This window comes from Dromaius novaehollandiae, chromosome 26, assembly GCF_036370855.1.
Source record: "Dromaius novaehollandiae isolate bDroNov1 chromosome 26, bDroNov1.hap1, whole genome shotgun sequence".
In the NCBI taxonomy this organism is placed as follows: Eukaryota; Metazoa; Chordata; class Aves; order Casuariiformes; family Dromaiidae; genus Dromaius; species Dromaius novaehollandiae.
Window position 1 is genome coordinate 9,005,951 of NC_088123.1, and position 21,997 is coordinate 9,027,947.

Below are 21,997 nucleotides of genomic sequence, written 5' to 3' on the forward strand. Positions count from 1 at the left end.
GTCAAGGGAAGTTTTTAAAAGACGGTCGTTCCCTTTTCTAGAAGGCTATGCACTTCGGTTCCTAATAGCTGTAGTAATCAAGCCAGGTAAGCGTTCGGGAGGAGCCCAAGCCACTTTTGTCTAGCGTGTATTTTGCAAGGGGGGCAGAAAAGCGCTGCGCCCTGCTCCTTGCTGCCCTCGCGTGTCTGAAAGGCGGCACTGCACGCGGGAGGGGGGCGCGCATGCGCATTGCGTTCCGGCGCGCTCACGGCTGCCCTCGCGTGTCGACAAGGCAGCACTGCAGCCGCCGGCGGCCACCGCTGCGTACGAAGACCGTGGCAGGCAGCCGGCGCACACGTGCGCGCTGCCAGTCGCCGCGTTGGCCGCTACTCTGCGCTCTCTCGGGGACGGGTAAGCGAAGGGGCCGCGCTCGTGCCCCCTGCCCGGTGCTCACGGACCGGGAGCGCTTTTCCCGAGAGGGCTTTTCCTTCTCGGTGCTTCCTGGGGGCGCGGGGACGGGCAGTGCCGTCTCGGAGCTGCTCCGCGGCGCTCTCTCCCCGGGGCAGCCCCAGCGCCTGCTCGCTGATCCCCGCCGCTCTCTCGGGCGCGGGCAGAGCAGCCTCGGGGCGCTCGCTGCTCGGCCTGAGCGCCGGGGTGGCGCGGCGGGCTGCGGTTCGCCCGCGGGAGCCGGCCGGCTGCAGCGCGGCGCTGCGACCACGTGAGGGCGCCATTGCGGGTCTCGCCTGCCTCGCGCTCCGCTCCCCCGCCCCTCTCGCGCTCCCCCGCCCCTCTCGCGCTCCCCCGCCCCTCTCGCGCTCCCCCGCCCCTCTCGCGCTCCCCCGCCCCTCTCGCGCTCCCCCGCCCCTCTCGCGCTCCCCCGCCCCTCGCGCTCCCCCGCCCCTCGCGCTCCCCCGCCCCTCGCGCTCCGCTCCCCCGCCCCTCGCGCTCCGCTCCCCCGCCCCTCGCGCTCCGCTCCCCCGCCCCTCGCGCTCCCCCGCCCCTCGCGCTCCCCCGCCCCTCGCGCTCCCCCGCCCCTCGCGCTCCCCCGCCCCTCTCGCGCTCCCCCGCCCCTCTCGCGCTCCCCCGCCCCTCTCGCGCTCCCCCGCCCCTCTCGCGCTCCCCCGCCCCGCGCGCTCCCCCGCCCCTCGCGCTCCCCCGCCCCTCGCGCTCCGCTCCCCCGCCCCTCGCGCTCCCCCGCCCCTCGCGCTCCCCCGCCCCTCGCGCTCCGCTCCCCCGCCCCTCGCGCTCCGCTCCCCCGCCCCTCGCGCTCCCCCGCCCCTCGCGCTCCGCTCCCCCGCCCCGCCCCTCCCGCGCGGTCCTGGGCGGCGCACGCGCGGTGCGGCGACGCGAGCCCTGGGCGGCCGGCGCACGCGCGGTGCGGCGGCGGGCAAGATGGCGGCGAGCAGGGTGGGTGTTTTCGCTGGACGGCGGCGGGCGAGGGCAGAGGCGGGCTGGAGTCGAGCATGTGCCTTCGGGTGCCCGCGGGTGTCGGGCTGTGTCCTGCCAGCCGGGGCCGTCGCTGTGTGGAGGCGGCGGGGCGGGGGGGAGGGAGTCGGGCCCGGCGCCGCGCCGCGCCGCGCCGCGCCTGCGCGGCGCCGGGTCTGCCGGAGCGCGGCTCTGACTCTCTCTTTTCCGTGTGTCGCTTGCAGGGCCCCGGTTCCTCCCCAGCGCGGGCCGGGGCGTGCGCTCGCCCCTGCGGACGCAGCCTGGAGGAGTGTGTGTGTGGGGGGTGTCTGCGCGGGGATCTGGATGTCTCCAGCAGCGGCACGGCAGCCTCGTCTGAGACACGGGGTCCTTCGCAGCTCTTCTGGGATGTGGGGCCCTTGGTGAGTTCCCTGCTGCCTCCTCTGGCGTTCTCTGCGAGCTCGTAGATCCCTCCACCTCCTCTCCCTCCCCCCCCCCGCCCCGCTCCCCTGTCTGGTGGGGTGGGAGACCGGTGGCTCCTCCCGCCGAGCTGAGAGCCACGTAGGGCACCCCTATGCGCTCCCTACGCATCTGGGATGGCACCCCTGCCCTGAGGGCCCCGCAGAGTCCCACCCTTCCTGCAACCAGCCCCTCCAAAGCCATTAAACCACCCACAAATCCAGCCCCAACGCCCCCACAGGCCCCAAAACGCCTCCGAGCCCTGCCGCAATGTTGTCACTGACTCCAGACCTTCGCCTGCACTCTGTCCAAGGCCCCAAACATTCCTCAGACTGCTGCCAGACCCAGTCCCCGCAGCAGTGAGGCGTTCTAACAAAGATGGGGTGCGATCTGCGTCTCCGCCTCGACTCGGTCCCGCTTTAGAGAAACAGGAACTTAGAGCACTTCCTGGTGAAGAGTGTTGACGGGTGGATGCGCAGATGACAAAGAGATTTTTCTCTCTTTTCTTCTGAGCCGCCTCTGAGAAGCCTCTGTATGTGCACGATGTGGCTGATCTGGGATAATCGTGCTGTGCGCAGTGCTTAAGGAGAACATTGCCCTAAAATGGCGGGCTAAGGAATAGCCTAAAAAACCTAAAAGGCTCGGGAAAAGCTCAAGAGAACACCGATGGGCTCTGGGAAGCCCCAGTGATGCTAGCGAAAACAGCGTGGCTTTTAGGCACCTCCTCAGAGCAGCAGCAATGTCTCGCTCCAGCCTATGGGACAATGGGGACTCTTAATTACCGCCTTGAATTACCACAAGTGTTGCGAAAGCAGAAGGGACTAGGGAGCATGCAGAGCAGGTTGTGGACTATATGTCAAGTTTAAACAAGCAACAAGCCCCTCTGCAAATAGAAACAGGTTTAGCCCGAAGTAATAGACGAAGGTAGCTGTGAGTAACGTGAAGCGAAGCGGTGACGTCGGTCACCCCGAAAGCCTCGGAGAAGCGGTCTGAAAATCTGGTACCCTCGCGGCCTCGGCAGTCTTTTTGGTTTGTTTGGCAGGGCAGCCCACCGAAGGGGGACATCTCGAAGAGAAGCAGCAAGACCTGGGGATCCGGTGGTTCATTTTGGTCATCGCCTGTGAGGCCAGCGTCCGAGCGTAAGAGGAAGCTAGGAGCTGTGTCGAAAAGGTAATAGGTTTGAAAGGGAGACAGGCAAATCGAGGGCTATCGTTCTTCCACATAGTTAAAGACTGAGAGAGTTGTCCGTTAAGCGCGCGTCTACGAGGGTTTGAGAACAGTAACAGTAATACTGAAGCAGAATAAAAATAAGGTTTCGTGGAAGATGGCGTTAGGTAGGTATTAGGCGACGTGCCCGCCTGCCTAATAACCTAGCCCTAATTGCTGTGCGTAACGTTTCCAGACTGTTTACCCTGTGACGTATGGCGCAAAGTGCCGTATTAAGACCTTTCCCTTAAGGAAAAGAAGAAGAAAAAAAGAAAAAAAAGGGGACAAAAGAAAACAGGGTAAAGAGAAAAAGATCATGCGTAAACCTAAGTGTTTCACTGGAAGTAAAACGCGAGTGTATGGCTTCCTTACAGAGATGGAACCAAGGACAGCAAATGCTGACGAAGAGAAGAGACGGACAAGCGTTTTCTTGTGGTTAATACCGAAGGGACGGGATGAAACAAGGAAGCCAGAATGCAGCGGCCCCTCGATATCACCAGGAACTGCTGCAGGAGGAGGCGTTCTGGCACGGGTAACTAAGGTAAGTATCGCTGATGACCGTTAGCAGTCATTTCGGCCTCCCCGAGGCAGCGCTGAGGACTGAGTAAGCCGTTCCTACCCTGTGGCTGCTGTTGCCTGTATCTGCCTTAGCTTTGCTTTGGCTGTTTCTCTTTTGTTTTGTTATCGTACAGGCAGCTACGGAAAGGAATAGATGTCATCCTTACTTTTTTAGATTAATTGCCACGGCTGAAGTTGAAGAGACCAAGAAAGGTACGCACCGAAAGGGCACATCTTGAAGAGAGGCGGCTAGACCTAGCAATCCAGTTGTTCGTTTTGGTCGTCGCCTGTGAGGCCAGCGTCCGAGCGTAAGAGGAAGCTAGGAGCTGTCTCAAAAAGGTAATAGGTTTGAAAGGGAGACAGGCAAATCGAGGGCTGTCGTCCCTCCATGTAGTTAAAGACCGAGAGAATTGTCGGTTAAGCGCATGTATACGAGGGTTTGAGAACAGTAACAATAACACTGAAGCGGAATAAAAATAAGGTTTCGTGGGAGATGGCGCAGGTAAGTATTAGGCGACGTGCCCGCCTGCCTAATAACCTAGCCCTAATTGCTGTGCGTAACGTTTCTAGACTGTTTACCCTGTGACGTATGGCGCAAAGTGCCGTATTAAGACCTTTCCCTTAAGGAAAAGAAGAAGAAAAAAAAGAAAAAAAAGGGGACAAAAGAAAACAGGGTAAAGAGAAAAAGATCATGCGTAAACCTAAGTGTTTCACTGGAAGTAAAACGCGAGTGTATGGCTTCCTTACAGAGATGGAACCAAGGACAGCAAATGCTGACGAAGAGAAGAGACGGACAAGCGTTTTCTTGTGGTTAATACTGAAGGGACGGGATGAAACAAGGAAGCCAGAATGCAGCGGCCCCTCGATATCACCAGGAACTGCTGCAGGAGGAGGCGTTCTGGCACGGGTAACTAAGGTAAGTATCGCTGATGACCGTTAGTAGTTATTTCGGCCTCCCCGAGGCAGCGCTGAGGACTAAGTAACCTGAGGGGCTCTGGCCTGGGCTAGGGCAGAAGTGCAGGCAGGCGGGATCAGGCATTTTCCTCTCAGCTCTCCGAGCTGAATCCTAGCCCCGAAGGAAAAAGCATTGGGGGGAGGCTGTCGGCTACTCGGACACCTGCCACGTCGAGGGCAGGGGCAGGAGCTGACCCTTCCCGGACGGACAGACGGACGGACGGACAGACAGACAGATGCTGGTGCGGCGGTGACTCTTTGGGTATCGCAGGTAAGGGGAGGCACGCTGGTGCCGAGCTCCAGGGCGGTTTGCCTGAAGACGATGCCCGGGGGAGGAGGTTACACGTTGTGTCCGGGGCTGGGAGCTGGTCCCCGAGTCCCGTGTACTTCGGAGTGCCTGCGCTTGCCAGGGAGCCCGGTGCTGTTCCCAGAGCTGCAGGGAATTTCCCTTGCCTTGCCTGGACCCTCGGGGCTCTTGGGGGTGTTTCCCCTCATCGCGAGGGCAGCCAGAGCCCCTCCAGGGCTGCGTGAGGTCCCCGAACCGCTCCCGGATTTGCTTTTGGCACTCCGCAGTGTCGCTCGTGTGCGTGGGGCGGCCTGCAGGCGCCATCCTGTCAGCCGCGTTGAGCCCTGCAGCGTGCCTCGTGAGCCCTCTGGTGTGCGCCAAGGCCCTTCCTCTGTATTTTGGTCTGCCCCAGAGCCCTGCACTTGCCCTCTGATGCCCTCAGGACCCCTCAGTTCACATTCTGGGTTGCCCCCGAGCCCTCTGCGTGCCTTTCGGTGCGCCCCGGGGCCCCGTGTGTGTTTTGCGGCACGCCGCAGAGGTCTCTGTTTAGCTTTTTCTCCTGTCCTGGAGTTTTCTGGGTGCTTCTGGGTGTGCCCCAGGGCCCTCCTTTTGGTGCCCCCAGAGTCACTCTGTTTGCTCTATCGTTTTTTTTTTTTTTTTTTTTTTTGACTCGTGTTGCACCCAGAGCTCTCGATTTGTTCTCTTGTGCTCCGCATACTCCCCTTTCCGCACTCTACACCCCAGGCAGGGCTCTCCCTTCAGCTCTCAGCAAGCTGCTGTCAGGAGTGGGGGTGCCTCTGCTGCCCTGGCAGCCCCAGCTGTCCCTGAAGGGGCTGATGGCCAGGCCCCCTGCCCAGTTCCTTCAGGACCATAGCTGTGGGCCCTGGGGCTGGGATGAGTGCCAGGGGGAGCTGGGTGGCAGGACAGGCCCCAGGTGGGGCTGATGGCAAGGGCAGGCCCACATTTGGGGGCTGGGGCCGCAGGTGGGGGGAGCTGGCGCTGGGGCAGGACCTGGGCAGCAGAGCTGCCGTGGAGCACAGCCTGCCGGGACCGGCCCGGCAGCTGCCCCGCGGAGGAGGTGAGCGGGGCCGGGGGAGGCGCGCTGCAGGCTGCGGGTCCCGCATGCGCCGGGGGTCCCGGCGGCTGGGAGCGTCCCGGGGCCCCGGAGGCGGGGGGAGCAAGGGGGTGCGCCGGGGCTGTGGTGCGGTTTACTGCGCGGTCGGAGGAGCGCGGGGCGGGGGGTCTCCTGTGTCAGCTCGGGAGCGTGTCGGGGAGCGGGGGGAGGAGGGTCGTGGAGGGGCGGGGGCAGTGTCGGAGCTGAGGCGGGGCCGGTCGCGGGGGTGTCGGGGGAGCCCCGGGCCGGTGGTGGGGCTGGCGGGGCCGCGCTCGGGGCTCTGCGGCCGTTTCCGGGGGGACAGGGGGGAAGGGGAAGGGGGGCGGGACGGAAAGGAACGGAATGTGCCGAGGGTCAAAGGTGCCCCAGCGCTGCGGGTGGGGGGCGGGAGTTGGGGTGCGGGGCTGCGGGGAGCCGTAGCTTTCGGCGCGGCATGCCGGGAGCAGTAGTCTTCCGGCACTGGGCTTCCGGTCGGGCATTTTTTTTTCTGAGCGCGGCATGCTGGGAGCGGTAGTCTTCCGGCACTGGGCTTCCGGGTGGCCATGTTGCTTGGCATGGCATGCCGGGAGCAGTAGTCTTCCGGCACTGGGCTTCCGGGCCGCCCTTTTCGCGTGCACGGTATGCTGGGAGGTGTAGTCTTCTCAGGCGGGGCTACTGGGTGACCATGCTGCGCCTCTCGAGGTGGCCCCGCGGGGGCGGCGGCGGCGGCAGGTCCCTGCCAGCGGGGTTCCCAGCAGGCGGCCGCGTGGCAGGCCAGGAGCTGTAGTGCCCGCTGGGTCTGTTCCTTACTGGACATGTGTCACTCACGCCTGAGTCCCCACAGGTCACGGGGGACAGTGGAATGCCCCTGTTTTTCCCCGGTACAGGGCAGGAAGTGTTTTCCATCTCCGATGGTGTTGCAAGACAACCTTGGAAGCTCAGAAAGAGTGTTCCTGCTGTTTGAACTAGGCAGATGAGGAGAACCCCCCCCCCCCCCCATTTCCTGGGAGGAAATAATTCTTTAATCAAGGCCATGCTAGAAGTGCTAAAGCCTTAAAGAAACAGTAAATCAAAATGTTTTGTTTTCTATGTAGACGTTGCCGATTTAGCAAAGGAATTCGAGGTATCCCCGAACTGAACTGTCCTCATTATAATACAAGAAAATCACGCCCATAGGTCAGAAAGACCTGTGCCCGGGTGAAGACCCCTCCCCTGAGCATGCGTAGTTTTAAAATGGTGTGTAAGCAATATTAGAATTGTATGTAAATCACTAACCAACCGGTGTAAGAGGGAAAGTTGCGAACCTTGCAACTTGTATAAATGCTACTTGGAAAGCCGGGGCGGGGGGGGGGGGGAAAGTTGCGCTTGATTTGTGGGGAAACACCGAGCAGCCAGGCTTGCACAACTCTGAAATAAATAAGCAAATGTCTCTCCTGAGCGTGTCATTATTGGCTTAGTGCACAGCGGGCAACGAATCCGCTTTTCAGACAGCAGCGTGACCAGGCAGGGTTGTCCCCGGGGGCTGGGGCTGTCCCTCTTGGAAATGGGGAGGGCGGGAAGAGTAGGAGGGGTGCTGCGGGCTCCTGGGGGTCGTAGCTTTGCTCAGGATTGGGGCCGGTTAGGCAGCTGCTGGGAGGAGTGGCGGTGCTGGGAGGGCACGGTGCGGAGCTGTCCTGCTGTGCAGCGCAAGGGAAAGTCGACCAGCACCGTTGCTGTCCGAGGACCCTGGAACAGCCCGAGAGACCCTGGAACAGCCACCCCACGGACACCGTGTCACTGCCTCGCAAGGCCACCGCATGCAGGTACGTTTGACTACATCCGGCAGAAGAAATGTAAGCCGAAGGATCAGGGCAAATAGCTGCTTGTCTAGGTTTGTTACCTAGCGACGCACTGGCAAAGCTTTTTATGAACACCCGTACTCGATCGAGTGCGTATTCATTCTGTGAATATTAATTACTGCCAGACCGCGTACGTCACTGATGCTTTAAAGCAAGTCCGTGGCGCTGGGGTAGCACGTGTAGTGGAGGCTAAATGCAATAATACCTCGTTTTGATGTTCTCTTCTACGAAAGCACTTGGAGCAGATTAAGACATTTCTCGTCCTATTTTGTTTATTGAGTGGACCCTGATACTGGGGAGAAGCTGCCGTGAAGCAGACCTAGTAGTCAGCTTCCTTAGAGAAGGCGTCTTGTCCTGTATTTGAGGGCTTCCGGTACGTTTTGACAGACAGTAGTGAGTGACGGGTTTCCTTTGGACCCCCCGGGGAGCAGAAAGTTCTGCCGGGAAGGCAAAATGTTTCTTGCGGCTGGGTTGGAAGAAGCTGGCTGCTGATGCAAGGCAGTGACAATTCTGGGGAGTCGCGGGAAGTTCTGAAAAGACGGTCGTTCCCTTTGCTAGAAGGCTATGCACTTCGGTTCCTAATAGCTGTAGTAATGAAGCCAGGTAAGCGTTCGGGAGGAGCCCAAGCCACTTTTGTCTAGCGAGTATTTTGCAAGGGGGGCAGGAAAGCGCTGCGCCCTGCTCCTTGCTGCCCTCGCGTGTCTGAAAGGCGGCACTGCACGCGGGAGGGGGGGCGCGCATGCGCATTGCGTTCCGGCGCGCTCACGGCTGCCCTCGCGTGTCGACAAGGCAGCACTGCAGCCGCCGGCGGCCACCGCTGCGTACGGAGACCGTTGCGGGCAGCCGGCGCACACGTGCGCGCTGCCGGTCGCCGCGTTGGCCGCTACTCTGCGCTCTCTCGGGGACGGGTAAGCGCAGGGGCCGCGCTCGTGCCCCCTGCCCGGTGCTCACGGACCGGGAGCGCTTTTCCCGAGAGGGCTTTTCCTTCTCGGTGCTTCCTGGGGGCGCGGGGACGGGCAGTGCCGTCTCGGAGCTGCTCCGCGGCGCTCTCTCCCCGGGGCAGCCCCAGCGCCTGCTCGCTGATCCCCGCCGCTCTCTCGGGCGCGGGCAGAGCAGCCTCGGGGCGCTCGCTGCTCGGCCTGAGCGCCGGGGTGGCGCGGCGGGCTGCGGTTGGCGCGCGGGAGCCGGCCGGCTGCAGCGCGGCGCTGCGACCACGCGAGGGTGGGGCCATTGCGGGTCTGGGCTGCCTCGCGCTGCGCTCCCCCCGCCCCTCGCGCTGCGCTCCCCCCGCCCCTCGCGCTGCGCTCCCCCCGCCCCTCGCGCTGCGCTCCCCCCGCCCCTCGCGCTGCGCTCCCCCCGCCCCTCGCGCTCCCCCCGCCCCTCTCGCGCGGTCCTGGGCCGGCGCACGCGCGGTGCGGCGGCGCGAGCCCTGGGCGGCCGGCGCACGCGCGGTGCGGCGGCGCGAGCCCTGGGCGGCCGGCGCGAGCCCTGGGCGGCCGGCGCACGCGCGGTGCGGCGGCGCGAGCCCTGGGCGGCCGGCGCACGCGCGGTGCGGCGGCGCGAGCCCTGGGCGGCCGGCGCGAGCCCTGGGCGGCCGGCGCACGCGCGGTGCGGCGGCGCGAGCCCTGGGCGGCCGGCGCACGCGCGGTGCGAGCCCTGGGCGGCCGGCGCACGCGCGGTGCGGCGGCGGGCAAGATGGCGGCGAGCAGGGCGGGTGTTTTCGCTGGACGGCGGCGGGCGAGGGCAGAGGCGGGCTGGAGTCGAGCATGTGGGGGCCGCGGTGAGGCGAGGTGAGGCGAGCGTGCGCCTTCGGGTGGCCGCGGGTGTCGGGCTGTGTCCTGCCAGCCGGGGCCGTCGCTGCGTGGAGGCGGCGGGGCGGGGGGGGGGGAGTCGGGCCGGGGGCCGCGCCGCGCCGCGCCGGGTCTGCCGGAGCGCGGCTCTGACTCTCCCTTTTGCGTGTGTCGCCTGTAGGGCCCCGGTTCCTCCCCAGCGCGGGCCGGGGCGTGCGCTCGCCCCTGCGGACGCAGCCTGGAGGAGTGTGTGGGGGGTGTCTGCGCGGGGGTCTGGATGTCTCTAGCAGCGGCACGGCAGCCTGATGCCTCCTCTCGTCTGGGACGCGGGGTCCTTGGGGAGTTCCCTGCTGCCTCCTCTGGCGTTCTCTGCGAGCTCATAGATCCCTCCACCTCCTCTCCTCCCCCCCCCCCGCCCCGCTCCCCTGTCTGGTGGGGTGGGAGACCGGTGGCTGCTCCCGCCGAGCTGAGAGCCACGTAGGGCACCCCTGTGTGCTCACTACGCATCTGGGATGGCACCCCTGCCCTGAGGGCCCCGCAGAGTCCCACCCTTCCTGCAACCAGCCCCCCCAGAGCCATTAAACCACCCACAAATCCTGCCCCAACACCCCCACAGGCCCCAAAACGCCTCCGAGCCCTGCCGCAATGTTGTCACTGACTCCAGACCTTCCCCTGCACTCTGTGCAAGGCCCCAAACATTCCTCAAACTGCTGCCAGACCCAGTGCCCGCAGCAGTGAGGCGTTCTAACAAAGATGGGGTGCGATCTGCGTCTCCGCCTCGACTCAGTCCCGCTTTAGAGAAACAGGAACTTAGAGCACTTCCTGGTGAAGAGTGTTGATGGGTGAATGTGCGGATGACAGACTTTTCTCTCTTTTCTTCTGAGCCGCCTCTCAGAAGCCTCTGTGTGTGCACGATGTGGCTGATCTGGGATAATCGTGCTGTGCGCAGTGCTTAAGGAGAACATTGCCCTAAAATGGAGGGCTAAGGAATAGCCTAAAAAACCTAAAAGGCTCGGGAGGAGCCAAAGAGAACACCGATGGGCTCTGGGAAGCCCCAGTGATGCTAGCGAAAACAGCGTGGCTTTTAGGCACCTCCTCAGAGCAGCAGCAATGTCTCGCTCCAGCCTATGGGGCAATGGGGACTCTTAATTACCGCCTTGAATTACCACAAGTGTTGCAAAAGCAGAAGGGACTAGGGAGCATGCAGAGCAGGTTATGGACTATATGTCAAGTTTAAACAAGCAACAAGCCCCTCTGCAAACAGAAACAGGTTTAGCCCTAAGTAATAGACGAAGGTAGCTGCGAGTAACGTGAAGCGAAGCGGTGACGTCAGTCACCCCGAAAGCCTCGGAGAAGCGGACTGAAAATCTGGTACCCTCGCGGCCTCGGCAGTCTTTTTGGTTTGTTTGGCAGGGTAGCCCACCGAAGGGGGACATCTCGAAGAGAAGCAGCAAGACCTGGGGATCCGGTGGTTCATTTTGGTCGTCGCCTGTGAGGCCAGCATGCAAGAGTAAGAGGAAGCTAGGAGCAGTCTCAAAAAGGTAATAGGTCTGAAAGGGAGACAGGCAAATCGAGGGCTGTCGTTCCTCCACGTAGTTAAAGACCGAGAGAGTTGTCGGTTAAGCGCATGCATACGAGGGTTTGCGAACAGTAACAATAACACTGAGGCGGAATAAAAATAAGGTTTCGTGGAAGATGGCGTTAGGAAGGTATTAGGCGACGTGCCCGCCTGCCTAATAACCTAGCCCTAATTGCTGTGTGTAACGTTTCCAGACCGTTTACCCTGCAACGTATGGTGCAAAGTGCCGTATTAAGACCTTTCCCTTAAGGAAAAGAAGAAGAAAAAAAGAAAAAAAAGGGGGGAAAAGAAAACGGTAAAGAGAAAAAGATCATGCATAAGCCTAAGCGTTTCACTGGAAGTAAAACGCGAGTTTATCGCTTCCTTACAGAGATGGAACCAAGGACAGCAAATGCTGACGAGGAGAAGAGACGGACGAGCGTTTGCTTGCGGTTAATACCGAAGGGACGGGATGAAACAAGGAAGCCAGAATGCAGCGGCCCCTCGATATCACCAGGAACTGCTACAGGAGGAGGCGTTCTGGCACGGGTAACTAGGGTAAGTATGGCTAATGACCGTTAGCAGTTATTTCGGCCTCCCCGAGGCAGCGCTGAGGACTGAGTAACCCGTTCCTGCCCTGTGGCTGCTGTTCCCTGTATCTGCCTTAGCTTTGCTTTGGCTGTTTCTCTTTTGTTTTGTTATCGTACACGCAGCTACGGAAAGGAATAGATGTCATACTTACTTTTTTAGATTAATTGCCACGGCTGAAGTTGAAGAGACCAAGAAACGTAAGCCCCGAAGGGGCACATCTTGAAGAGAGGGGGCTAGACCTAGCGATGCAGTTGTTCGTTTTGGTCGTCGCCTGTGAGGCCAGCATGCAAGAGTAAGAGGAAGCTAGGAGCAGTCTCAAAAAGGTAATAGGTTTGAAAGGGAGACAGGCAAATCGAGGGCTGTCGTTCCTCCACGTAGTTAAAGACCGAGAGAGTTGTCGGTTAAGCGCATGCATACGAGGGTTTGCGAACAGTAACAATAACACTGAAGCGGAATAAAAATAAGGTTTCGTGGAAGATGGCGTTAGGAAGGTATTAGGCGACGTGCCCGCCTGCCTAATAACCTAGCCCTAATTGCTGTGTGTAACGTTTCCAGACCGTTTACCCTGCAACGTATGGTGCAAAGTGCCGTATTAAGACCTTTCCCTTAAGGAAAAGAAGAAGAAAAAAAGAAAAAAAAGGGGGAAAAAGAAAACAGGGTAAAGAGAAAAAGATCATGCATAAACCTAAGCGTTTCACTGGAAGTAAAACGCGAGTTTATCGCTTCCTTACAGAGATGGAACCAAGGACAGCAAATGCTGACGAGGAGAAGAGACGGACGAGCGTTTGCTTGCGGTTAATACCGAAGGGACGGGATGAAACAAGGAAGCCAGAATGCAGCGGCCCCTCGATATCACCAGGAACTGCTACAGGAGGAGGCGTTCTGGCACGGGTAACTAGGGTAAGTATGGCTAATGACCGTTAGCAGTTATTTCGGCCTCCCCGAGGCAGCGCTGAGGACTGAGTAACCCGTTCCTGCCCTGTGGCTGCTGTTGCCTGTATCTGCCTTAGCTTTGCTTTGGCTGTTTCTCTTTTGTTTTGTTATCGTACACGCAGCTACGGAAAGGAATAGATGTCATACTTACTTTTTTAGATTAATTGCCACGGCTGAAGTTGAAGAGACCAAGAAACGTAAGCCGCGAAGGGGCACATCTTGAAGAGAGGGGGCTAGACCTAGCGATGCAGTTGTTCGTTTTGGTCGTCGCCTGTGAGGCCAGCATGCAAGAGTAAGAGGAAGCTAGGAGCAGTCTCAAAAAGGTAATAGGTCTGAAAGGGAGACAGGCAAATCGAGGGCTGTCGTTCCTCCACGTAGTTAAAGACCGAGAGAGTTGTCGGTTAAGCGCATGCATACGAGGGTTTGCGAACAGTAACAATAACACTGAAGCGGAATAAAAATAAGGTTTCGTGGAAGATGGCGTTAGGAAGGTATTAGGCGACGTGCCCGCCTGCCTAATAACCTAGCCCTAATTGCTGTGTGTAACGTTTCCAGACCGTTTACCCTGCAACGTATGGTGCAAAGTGCCGTATTAAGACCTTTCCCTTAAGGAAAAGAAGAAGAAAAAAAGAAAAAAAAGGGGGGAAAAGAAAACAGGGTAAAGAGAAAAAGATCATGCATAAACCTAAGCGTTTCACTGGAAGTAAAACGCGAGTTTATCGCTTCCTTACAGAGATGGAACCAAGGACAGCAAATGCTGACGAGGAGAAGAGACGGACGAGCGTTTGCTTGCGGTTAATACCGAAGGGACGGGATGAAACAAGGAAGCCAGAATGCAGCGGCCCCTCGATATCACCAGGAACTGCTACAGGAGGAGGCGTTCTGGCACGGGTAACTAGGGTAAGTATGGCTAATGACCGTTAGCAGTTATTTCGGCCTCCCCGAGGCAGCGCTGAGGACTGAGTAACCCGTTCCTGCCCTGTGGCTGCTGTTCCCTGTATCTGCCTTAGCTTTGCTTTGGCTGTTTCTATTTTGCGTTGTTACTGCACGCGCGTACGTGGAAAGGGAAAGACAGAACGAATGCTCTCTTAGATTAATGGTCACGGCTGAGGTTGAAGAGAGTAAAAAACATGAGCAAGCTGAAGGAATAGAATCCAAGGGAGCCAAGTGAAAGCTGTCTTCCTCTGCCAGAGAAAGGGAAAGCCCGTTCCTCCTGGCAAGGAAGGAGCGCCATTAATAGCAATCCGAATAATAGATCGCCAGCGTATAACGGAAGGTCTGTATGCATTACGAGAAGTGCTCTGCGTACATGTGTCTCCATGTGTGTGACTTTACGTGCCTGTGAAGCGTCATACTTCACGAGCTGCGAGACAGCAAATTATTATCTTGGGGGAGTGGTGGTCAAGTGACCAGAGCTACTGAAGAGGAAGGGAGCGAGAGAAGGGTCTGAAGTGTAAAACTGAGAGATCGATTTCAGGAAGGCTCAATCAGCGCAAGCCCCGGGTTAGTTATCTGGCAATGGTATTTGGGGAGACGGGATGACAGTAGATAGGTTGAAGCCTCATGGAATTAAGGCTCCTTCTCACCGGTTCCCGCTTAGAGCAATTGTAGGAGGATTTAGTTTCCTCCAGCAGCATTAAGGTGGCTTTGCCGGTGTCAGCAGACCATGGTGGAAAGTACTGGGAGGGAGTCGGGAAGGGAGCTGGGACGAGGAACGTGACTCTGCTTTCACTGAACTGGAAGAAGTGGCTATAAAACCTCCTGCCCTCAAATTCCCAGGACAAGGAAAGCCTTTTTCGGTAATGCTTTCCACATCTGCTGACTGCGTGGGAGCAGCACCGCTAGAAAACGGCAGTAAAGGAAAGCGGGTGCCGGTCGCCTCACCTTTACGTCCCCTTTGGGGGTGGAACAAAAAGTCTCTGGCTGTGAGAAAGACTGTTCAGCAGCGATGTGGGCTGTAACCGTCTTTGAGACTTTTAGCTTTGATCGCGCAGGGGCCATCCAATCTATTCAGTTCCCTCTAAAGTAATCACGTCAGGGAAATGAAGAGACAGCGGAGTATCATCTATCCGAGTGGCGCAGTGGGCGCTGATCTTAACGAGCGGGGGCAGGGGGGCAGTTGCTGTGCAAGTGTTACAAGCAGTGGCTCTTCTTGTGCGCGTCTGAATTGACTGAGGGGCAGAGCACGGTTGCGCCAAAAACGCGGACGCAGGAGGTTTCCGAGAGGTTGATCTCTAGCGGCTACTTAGTCTGACTTCCCTTTCGCGGCAAGCCCGACTGTCTTCATAGCTCCCAGAACAGGGGTTGGGGAAGCGGTGCTTGTGGCTTGCGTATTCTCGTTTACCTTGCTTGAGTGTGTATATTGGATCCGCTTTTGTGCTTATAAACAACTTTGGATTCTTATGATTTTCTGCAGAGCTTTGATCTTTTTCTTTTTTTCTTTTTCTTCTCGGTTTGTTTTTTTTTTTTTTGCTTTGCTCCCTCCCTGATGGATTTTACTATGCCTCCGTCAACGAGCCCTGGCTGGCAAAGTTGCTGTGTCCCAGCGGAGACTCTTAGGCGAGATGGAGGAGTTCAGATCCGCAGCCTGCCAGAAGAACGTCGCCCAGGAGGGGTTGCTAGCCTCGAGCTATAGGCGCTGGTGCGTGTGGCTCGTTGTGTCAGACGCGAAGGGGTTTTCTTTGGCTGCGGAAATTTTAGCTTGCCTTTACACCCTGTAGCAGTAGTATTTTTGTTTTGATAAACTGTGTTCATCGTAGGCGTTCAGGACCTCGGGGAACGACTGTGTGCTGCCGTGAAGAACTACAGGCTACCACTGCTCTCGGACCTTTGTAAGTTATCACGCGTCGAGAGCTTCCAGGAGAATTCAAATGCCAGCAGAAAGGTTCTCCGCCCGGTCCCGACGAGGAGGCTTCGGCCACAGGAAGGTCGGCAGTGTCCTTACCGGACTCGCGGGTAATAAGCCGCAATGCATGGACCGGCAAAGGAGGGGGGGATAGCAACTGGTAGCCCAGAGTCTTCAGTAAGACAGAGTCTTACTGTTGCTAGCTGGGCCACGAGGTCTGTGCGAAGCCTCGCCTGTCTGTTTGGAGCTCTGTTTTGGTCTGTTTACCTGGAATGACCAGTGAGGCCTAAAATAAGAATTTTCGTGGCTAGATGGGTCAGCTGTGACCGCACCCGTCTTTGCCTTGCTTCGCTGCCTAGCAGCAACTTGGGACGCCAGAGTAAAAACTGCCGCAGCGCTTAAGGGAGGCTCTGCATTTGCCCAGGTTAGGGAGCCATCATTAAAGTTTTGGGGGAAGAAAGCTCTAAAAGGAGAATCTCCCAGTGACCTTGGTGGCTTGATTCACTTGCAGGATGCTGTTCTGAGGGCCAGCAACTCGAAGGAATGCAGCTCGGCCCTTTTTGTTGACTTTGGTGATGCTGTTTTGAGGAAGCATGTAAGTACAGAAGGGGTCTGGGAGGGTTTTCAAACAAGACGGGAAAGAGCAAGGAAGATTTGAGAGCGTGGAAAAACTAGGTGCCGCGGGTACTGAAGTTGTTACGGGCTGAGGGCGTTTGGCGTTGAGCATCTGAGAGGGGCTAATGCACGAGGAATGGTAAAATGCTGTGACTGAACGCGAGGTTCCTCCCCGGCCTGGGCCCGTGTGTGCACCCTCGCTCCCACAGACACCCCGGAGCCGTAGGGAAACGGGTGAGCAGGCCCACGAGCGGACTTTGGGCACAGCGGTGCGCAGAGAGCGCTGCGGGCTCAGCCGGTGGGGTGGAGTCGGAGCATGGCGAGCCAGGCTGTCAGGATCCATCCGGTTCCGCTCCCTGCCCCTCTGTCCAGCGCTCCATCCTTCTCTTTCTTTCCCCGTGGCTCTGTCCAGTGCCCCATCCCTTTGTTTAGCTACTCGTTCCTCTGCCCAGCTCCCCCATCCCTCTTGTACTCTTTCCATCTCTGTGACAATATCTGCGTCCATCTAACTGGCTCTCTATCGCTCTATCCAGCTCTTCATCGTCCTCTTCCTCTTCCTATCCCAGTACCTGCCCGCTGTCCTTCCGTGCGGCTCCCCATCCGTCTGCCGCTCTCGTCTGCCTTTCTGCCTGTACTTCTCTTTGCCTTCCCAGCCCTCTGTCCACCCCTCCAGCCATCTCTCTCTATTTCCATCCCTCTGCTCAGCTCCTCATCCATCTATTTGCCTCCCTATCCCTCTTTTCCCCTGTTTTGTCCCATCTCTCTGTCTGAATTGCCCTCCCTCTTTTTCTCTCTCCACCTTTCTGGCCAGCTCTTCGTCGTTCTCGTCCTCTTCCCATCGCTCCTACTGGCTCCCTGTCCCTCTCTTCCCGTCCCCGTTCCTCTCTCCGGTTCTCCCCCCTTCTCTGTTGCTCCCTCGCCGTTCCTCTGGCCGCCTCGCCTTCCCCATTTTTCTCTCTTCTGCTCCCCGGTCCTCTGTGCAGCCCTCCCTCCATCTGTGTGGCCCTCTGTCCCTCTCTTTCTCTTCCTTTGTCCAGTGCCCAGACCCTGGGGCCGGCTCTCTGTCCCTCTCTTTCTTTCTCCCTCCATCCATCTGCCAAGCTCTCTGCCCCTCTTTTCTTTTGTTCTCCCCCCTGTCCCCGCGTCCAGGTGGAGGTCTGTCGTTCCTTTGCGTTTTGTCTGGTGCGGCGGGTGGCGAGAGGTGGTCGGCGCTCGGCAGAGATGGTGATCGGCAGCGCCCGGAGGGTGTCGTCGGTCGGTCTGGTTCGGGTCACGTCGGACACCTCCGCGGGGACTCTGCCCGCGGAGGCGCGGGGCTGTGGCTGTGCAGCGGGGGAGCGCTAGCGGGCTAGAGATGCCGTGGGGTACGCGGCAGGCAGCGAAGAGGCTCCTGGGGAAGGTGTCACGGAGGCAGAGAGCAGCAGAGGCTCCGAGACCTCGGGCGTTAGGACAGGCGCTCGCGGTAGGGCGGTCTGGAGCTGCTGCTGCTGTCTGTCCTACTCGTCAGCGCGGTCTGCAGTTACTGCCTCTTGTCTGCCTGCGCGCAGCCAGGGCTGTCACGTGGTGCAGCTTGAGTTGCGATTGCGATGCTGGCATTGAGCCCACTTTTCTGTCAGGTCTGCCTTTAATGCAAAGTGGTGTCTTCCCTATGTCTACAGCTCAACCCATGTTGTTGATTTAGTGCTTCCTGAGGGGATATGCTGTGCTGTCAACACGCACACCCACCCCACCCCTGCCATCGCTTCCTGATGAATGCAATCATTTACATAGCTTCTGGCTTGTTTCTTTCCTTGGAACTCCTTTCTCTTTGCTGTTCTGGTCCCTCCAAACAATTTCTGTTTCTAGCATTATTAGTGTTGGGCCCTAAACCTTCTAGACCTTCCTTCTTTGAAGTCCAGAGGTTCCAGTATTGTTTGTACTTTGAGAGTAAAGGTCCTTCACAACTCATGTCTTAAGTATGCAACTGTCTTACCTGGGATTTTCGTTTTCGCAAGTTACTGTTTCTTTCAGGAGCCAGCTACAACAGTAACTTTGCTATAGCAGAGAAATGGGGTTACATGTGTATGAGCAACAGCACCGTAGTACACAGCAAAGCCATAATCTACAGTACTGGTAGCACAAGTCAGTTTCCCATCAGCTCCATCTCTCCAGGGTTTGGAGGTTTTGGAGGCCTTACTTTTTATCCTGCCTTGGCTGGACGGTGCTTTCTGAGAGTGTCCATCAGAGGCAGAGTTTCCCTGCAGAGGACCATCTAGCAAAGGCTGGAGGCGGCCGGGTGCCTGAGCGAGCCTGCCTGTCCGTGAGAGCTGCTGTGACATCTTTGTGATGAAATGGAGCCAGAGAGGGTGACTGAAGCAGCACGGAGGGTCAGTCATAACTGTGGGAACAATCACGGGCCTTGGACTAGGGAGCAGTTCTAGGAGGGCTGTGCAGTTGCCCGGCCTCTCACTAACTGCTCTGGCCTCTTTGCAGGTGCCGAAGCCCAGTCGGGCAGTGGAAGGAGCCTTGTCACAGCTGGGAGCTCTGCGGAGATGCGCGGCTGGCCATGGAGAGTGAGCTCTGACTTGCAGCGTGGACACAGCTAAGTCCTGGGCTGCATCATATGTGAGCAGTGCTGGGAGGTGCGAGGTGATTGTTCCCTAGGTGGTCACTGGTGTCACTGGCTGTGGATGTTTGCCCATGGAGCTGAGAGGACCAAAAATATTAATTGTCTGACCCGGAGATGAATTAGTGCTTGCAGTGCTTCAGGTAGGTTCAGTGCAAGTGCAGCCTAGTGCAGTCCTGTGGAGTGATTCTTGCACATGCTCACATTTGAATGGTGGCTAAAACCAAGCCTCTAAACAGCAGCTGTAACGTGATTCTGGTGCATGTCTTCCCGTTCTGCTGTGCTTCTAGAGGAAGGGAAAACTTCTTAAGCTGTGGGCAAAACTCCTTGCCTTCTCTTTACTGTTTTCATGCGTATGGGTGCTTTGGTGTTTGTTGCTTAAAGCTGAGGGTTTGGAATTTTTCACTTAAGGTTTATTGTTTAGTTTGTTGTTGAGGGTCTCTCACTCTGGAGTTACAGTTTATTCCTTTCTTTTGTGGGGCTCAGTCTTTATCAGTCAGGGTTTACAGTTTGCTCGTTTAGTGATCAGGGCGCAGAATTTAAAATCCAACCTTAGCCATAAATTTTAAAGTCTCGGCAACTATTAGGGTTCCAAGACCTGCAGTTAGTGTTCAGGGCTTATGACTTACTGATAAAGGAAAAGGGCTAAATCCTTAGATAATAAACTGTAAGCCCTGAAGCCTAAGCAGCAGGCTGCAAACCCTTCTTTGGGCTTTGTAACCTTCCCCTGTACCCAGCGTTCAGCTCTGCACACCGACCTGCGCTCTGGATTTGATATGGCGCAGGCCCATCACACGGAGACTGGCAATGTGACGGGTGAGCTGAGAGCTGTGGAAGTGTCTTGCAGGGCTCTAGCCTGGGGTAGGGCAGAAGTGCAGACAGGCAAGATCAGGCATTTTCCTCTCATCTCTGAGCTGAATCCTATCCCTGAAGGAAAAAGCAGAGGAGTAGGCTGTCAGCTACTCGGACACCTGCCACATCAAGGGCAGCAGCAGGAGCTGACCTTTCCCTGATGGATGGATGGACGCTGGTGTGGTGATGACTCTTCAGGCATCACAGGTAAGGGGAAGCATGCTGACACTGAGCTCCATGGCAGACTTGCTTCCAGCTATTGTTTCTGCACAGTAAAGCAATAAACAGTTGCTTTATTCTTTGCACTCATCTCTGTGGTTCCTGCTGTTGGTTTGCCTGAAGATGATGCCCAGGGGAGGAGATTACACATTGTGTCCGGGGCTGGGAGCTGGTCCCCGAGTCCCTTGTACTTTGGAGTGCCTGCGCTTCCCAGGGAACCCAGTGCTGTTGACAGAGCTGTGGGGAATTTCCCTTGCATTGCCTGGGCTCTTGGGGGTGTTTCCCATCATTGTGGGGACACCCAGGGCCCCTGCAGGGCTATGTGAGGTCCCCAGACTGCTTCTGGATTTGCTTTCAGCACTCCCCAGTGTCCCTTGTGGTTATTGTGCCAGGGCCTGTGTGCCTGGAGTGGGGAGATGGAGTTTCCATGGGGGTGGGGGGAGCCTGCAGGCACCATCCTGTCAGCTGCACTGAGCCCTGTGACATGCCTTATGACCCCTCTTGTGTGCCCTAAGCCCCTTTATTTGTATTTTGCTTTGCCCCAGAGCCCTGCATTTGCCCTCTGATGCCCTCCGGAGCCCTCAATTCACATTTTGGGTTGCCCCCAAGGCCTCTGTGTGCCTTTTGTTGGGCCCTGTGGTTGTTTTGCAGCACACTGCAAAGTTCTCTGTTTAGCTTTCTCTCCTGTCCCAGAGTTTTCTGGGTGCTTCTTGGTGGTGCCCCCAGAGTCACTCTGTTTGCTCTATCGTTGCCTTTTTCTACTTTTGTTGTACCTAGAGCTCTCCATTTGTTCTCTTGTCCTCTGCATACTCTCCTTTCCCCTCTCTATACCCCAGGCCTCTCCCTTCAGCTTTCAGGAAGCTGCTCTCAGGAGTGGGGGTGCTTCTGTTGCCCTGGCAGCCCCAGTTGTCCCTGGTGGGGCTGATGGCCATTCCCTCTCCCCAGTTCCTGATGGGCTGCAGCTGCAGGCCCTGGGGCTGGGATGAATGCCAGGTGGAGCTGGGTGGCAGGACAGGCCCCAGGTGGGGCTCCATGGCTGGGACAGGTGGGACAAGCCCCAGGTGGGGCTGATGGCAAGGGCGGGCACACGCCTGGGCTGGGGCTGCATTTGGGGGAAGCTCATGCTGGGGCTGGTTCCGGACGATGGAGCTGCTGCTGAGCGCTGCCGCCTGGGACCAGCACGCGGCTGCCCTGCGGAGGAGGTGAGCGGGGCTGGGGGGGTGCGCGCTCCGGGCTGCAGGTCCCTCACGTGCCAGGGGTCCTGGTGGGTGGGAGTGTCCTGGGCAGCACAGCACAACTGGGGTGCACTGGGGCCAGGGGAAACTGCACCGGGGCTAGGGAGGGCGGTGTGCCGGGGCAGTGGGGGCCGAGAATGTGGTGGGGAAGAGCGGTGCACCGGGGCCATGGAGGTGGAGGGAGGAAGGGGGTGTGCCGAGGCTGTGGTGGTAAGGGGGTGCGTTGGGGTTCGGGTGGGGAGGAAGGAGGTGCGGTGGGTCTGCAGTGGTGCTGGGGGGGAAGAAGGGGGGTGCGCCAGGACGGGGGAGGGGGGAAGGCAGGTGGTCCGCTGGGGCTGTGGTGCGGTTTATTGCGCGGTCGGAGGAGCGCGGTGGGGGGGGGGTGTCTCCTATGTCCACTCGGGACCGCGTTGGGGAGGGGGAGGAGGGATCCCAGGGGAAGCGCAGGGAGGGTCGTGGGGGGAGGCAGGGGCAGTGCTGGAGTTGACCCGTAGCTGGCCGCGGCGGTGTCGGGGGAGCCCCGGGCCGGTGCTGGGGATCGCGGGGTCGCGCTCAGGGCTCTGCGGTGGATTCCGGGGAGACAGGGAGGAAAAGGGAACGGGGGCGGGACGGAAAGGAACGGAATCTCCACAGGGTTAAACTTCACCTAGCGCTACGGGGGGGGGGCGGGGGGCCGGGGGCGCCGCTGGCATGCCGGGAGCGGTAGTCTTCCGGCACCGGGCTTCCGGGCGGCCATGTTGGTTTCCGCGGCATGCCGGGAGCAGTAGTGTTCCGGCACCGAGCTTCCGGGAGGCCATGTTGGTTTCCGCGGCATGCCGGGAGCGGTAGTCTTCCGGCACCGGGCTTCCGGGCGGCCATGTTGGTTTCCGCGGCATGCCGGGAGCAGTAGTGTTCCGGCACCGGGCTTCCGGGAGGCCTTTTTTTTGTTTGAACGGCATGCCGGGAGGTGTAGTCTTCCCGTATTGGGCTGCTCGGAC

At 58.7% G+C, this 21,997-nt stretch overlaps 1 protein-coding gene across 4 annotated transcripts; it reads left to right on the forward strand.

Moving 5' to 3' along the window:
• Positions 1-7,537: 7,537 nt before the first annotated feature.
• LOC135323651 (proline-rich protein 36-like) lies at positions 7,538-19,830 on the forward strand. 4 transcript variants are annotated; one of them, XM_064497678.1, is made up of 11 exons: positions 7,538-7,741; positions 10,986-11,108; positions 11,517-11,683; positions 11,876-12,039; positions 12,450-12,616; positions 12,809-12,972; positions 13,383-15,290; positions 15,409-15,604; positions 16,006-18,475; positions 18,582-18,857; positions 19,648-19,830. In XM_064497678.1, the coding sequence occupies exon 9, from the start codon at positions 16,426-16,428 to the stop codon at positions 17,335-17,337; it is 912 nt and encodes a 303-aa protein (XP_064353748.1). In that variant the 5' UTR covers positions 7,538-7,741; positions 10,986-11,108; positions 11,517-11,683; positions 11,876-12,039; positions 12,450-12,616; positions 12,809-12,972; positions 13,383-15,290; positions 15,409-15,604; positions 16,006-16,425; the 3' UTR covers positions 17,338-18,475; positions 18,582-18,857; positions 19,648-19,830. The 4 variants fall into 4 exon arrangements, 3 of the variants coding, with proteins under 3 accessions (XP_064353748.1, XP_064353750.1, XP_064353749.1); XR_010385133.1 differs by lacking the exon at positions 19,648-19,830 and having other exon boundaries at positions 7,542-7,741; positions 16,006-16,089; positions 18,582-18,858; XM_064497680.1 differs by lacking the exons at positions 7,538-7,741; positions 10,986-11,108; positions 11,517-11,683; ... (4 more) ...; positions 15,409-15,604; positions 19,648-19,830 and adding an exon at positions 15,623-15,918 and having other exon boundaries at positions 18,582-18,858.
• Positions 19,831-21,997: the final 2,167 nt, after the last annotated feature.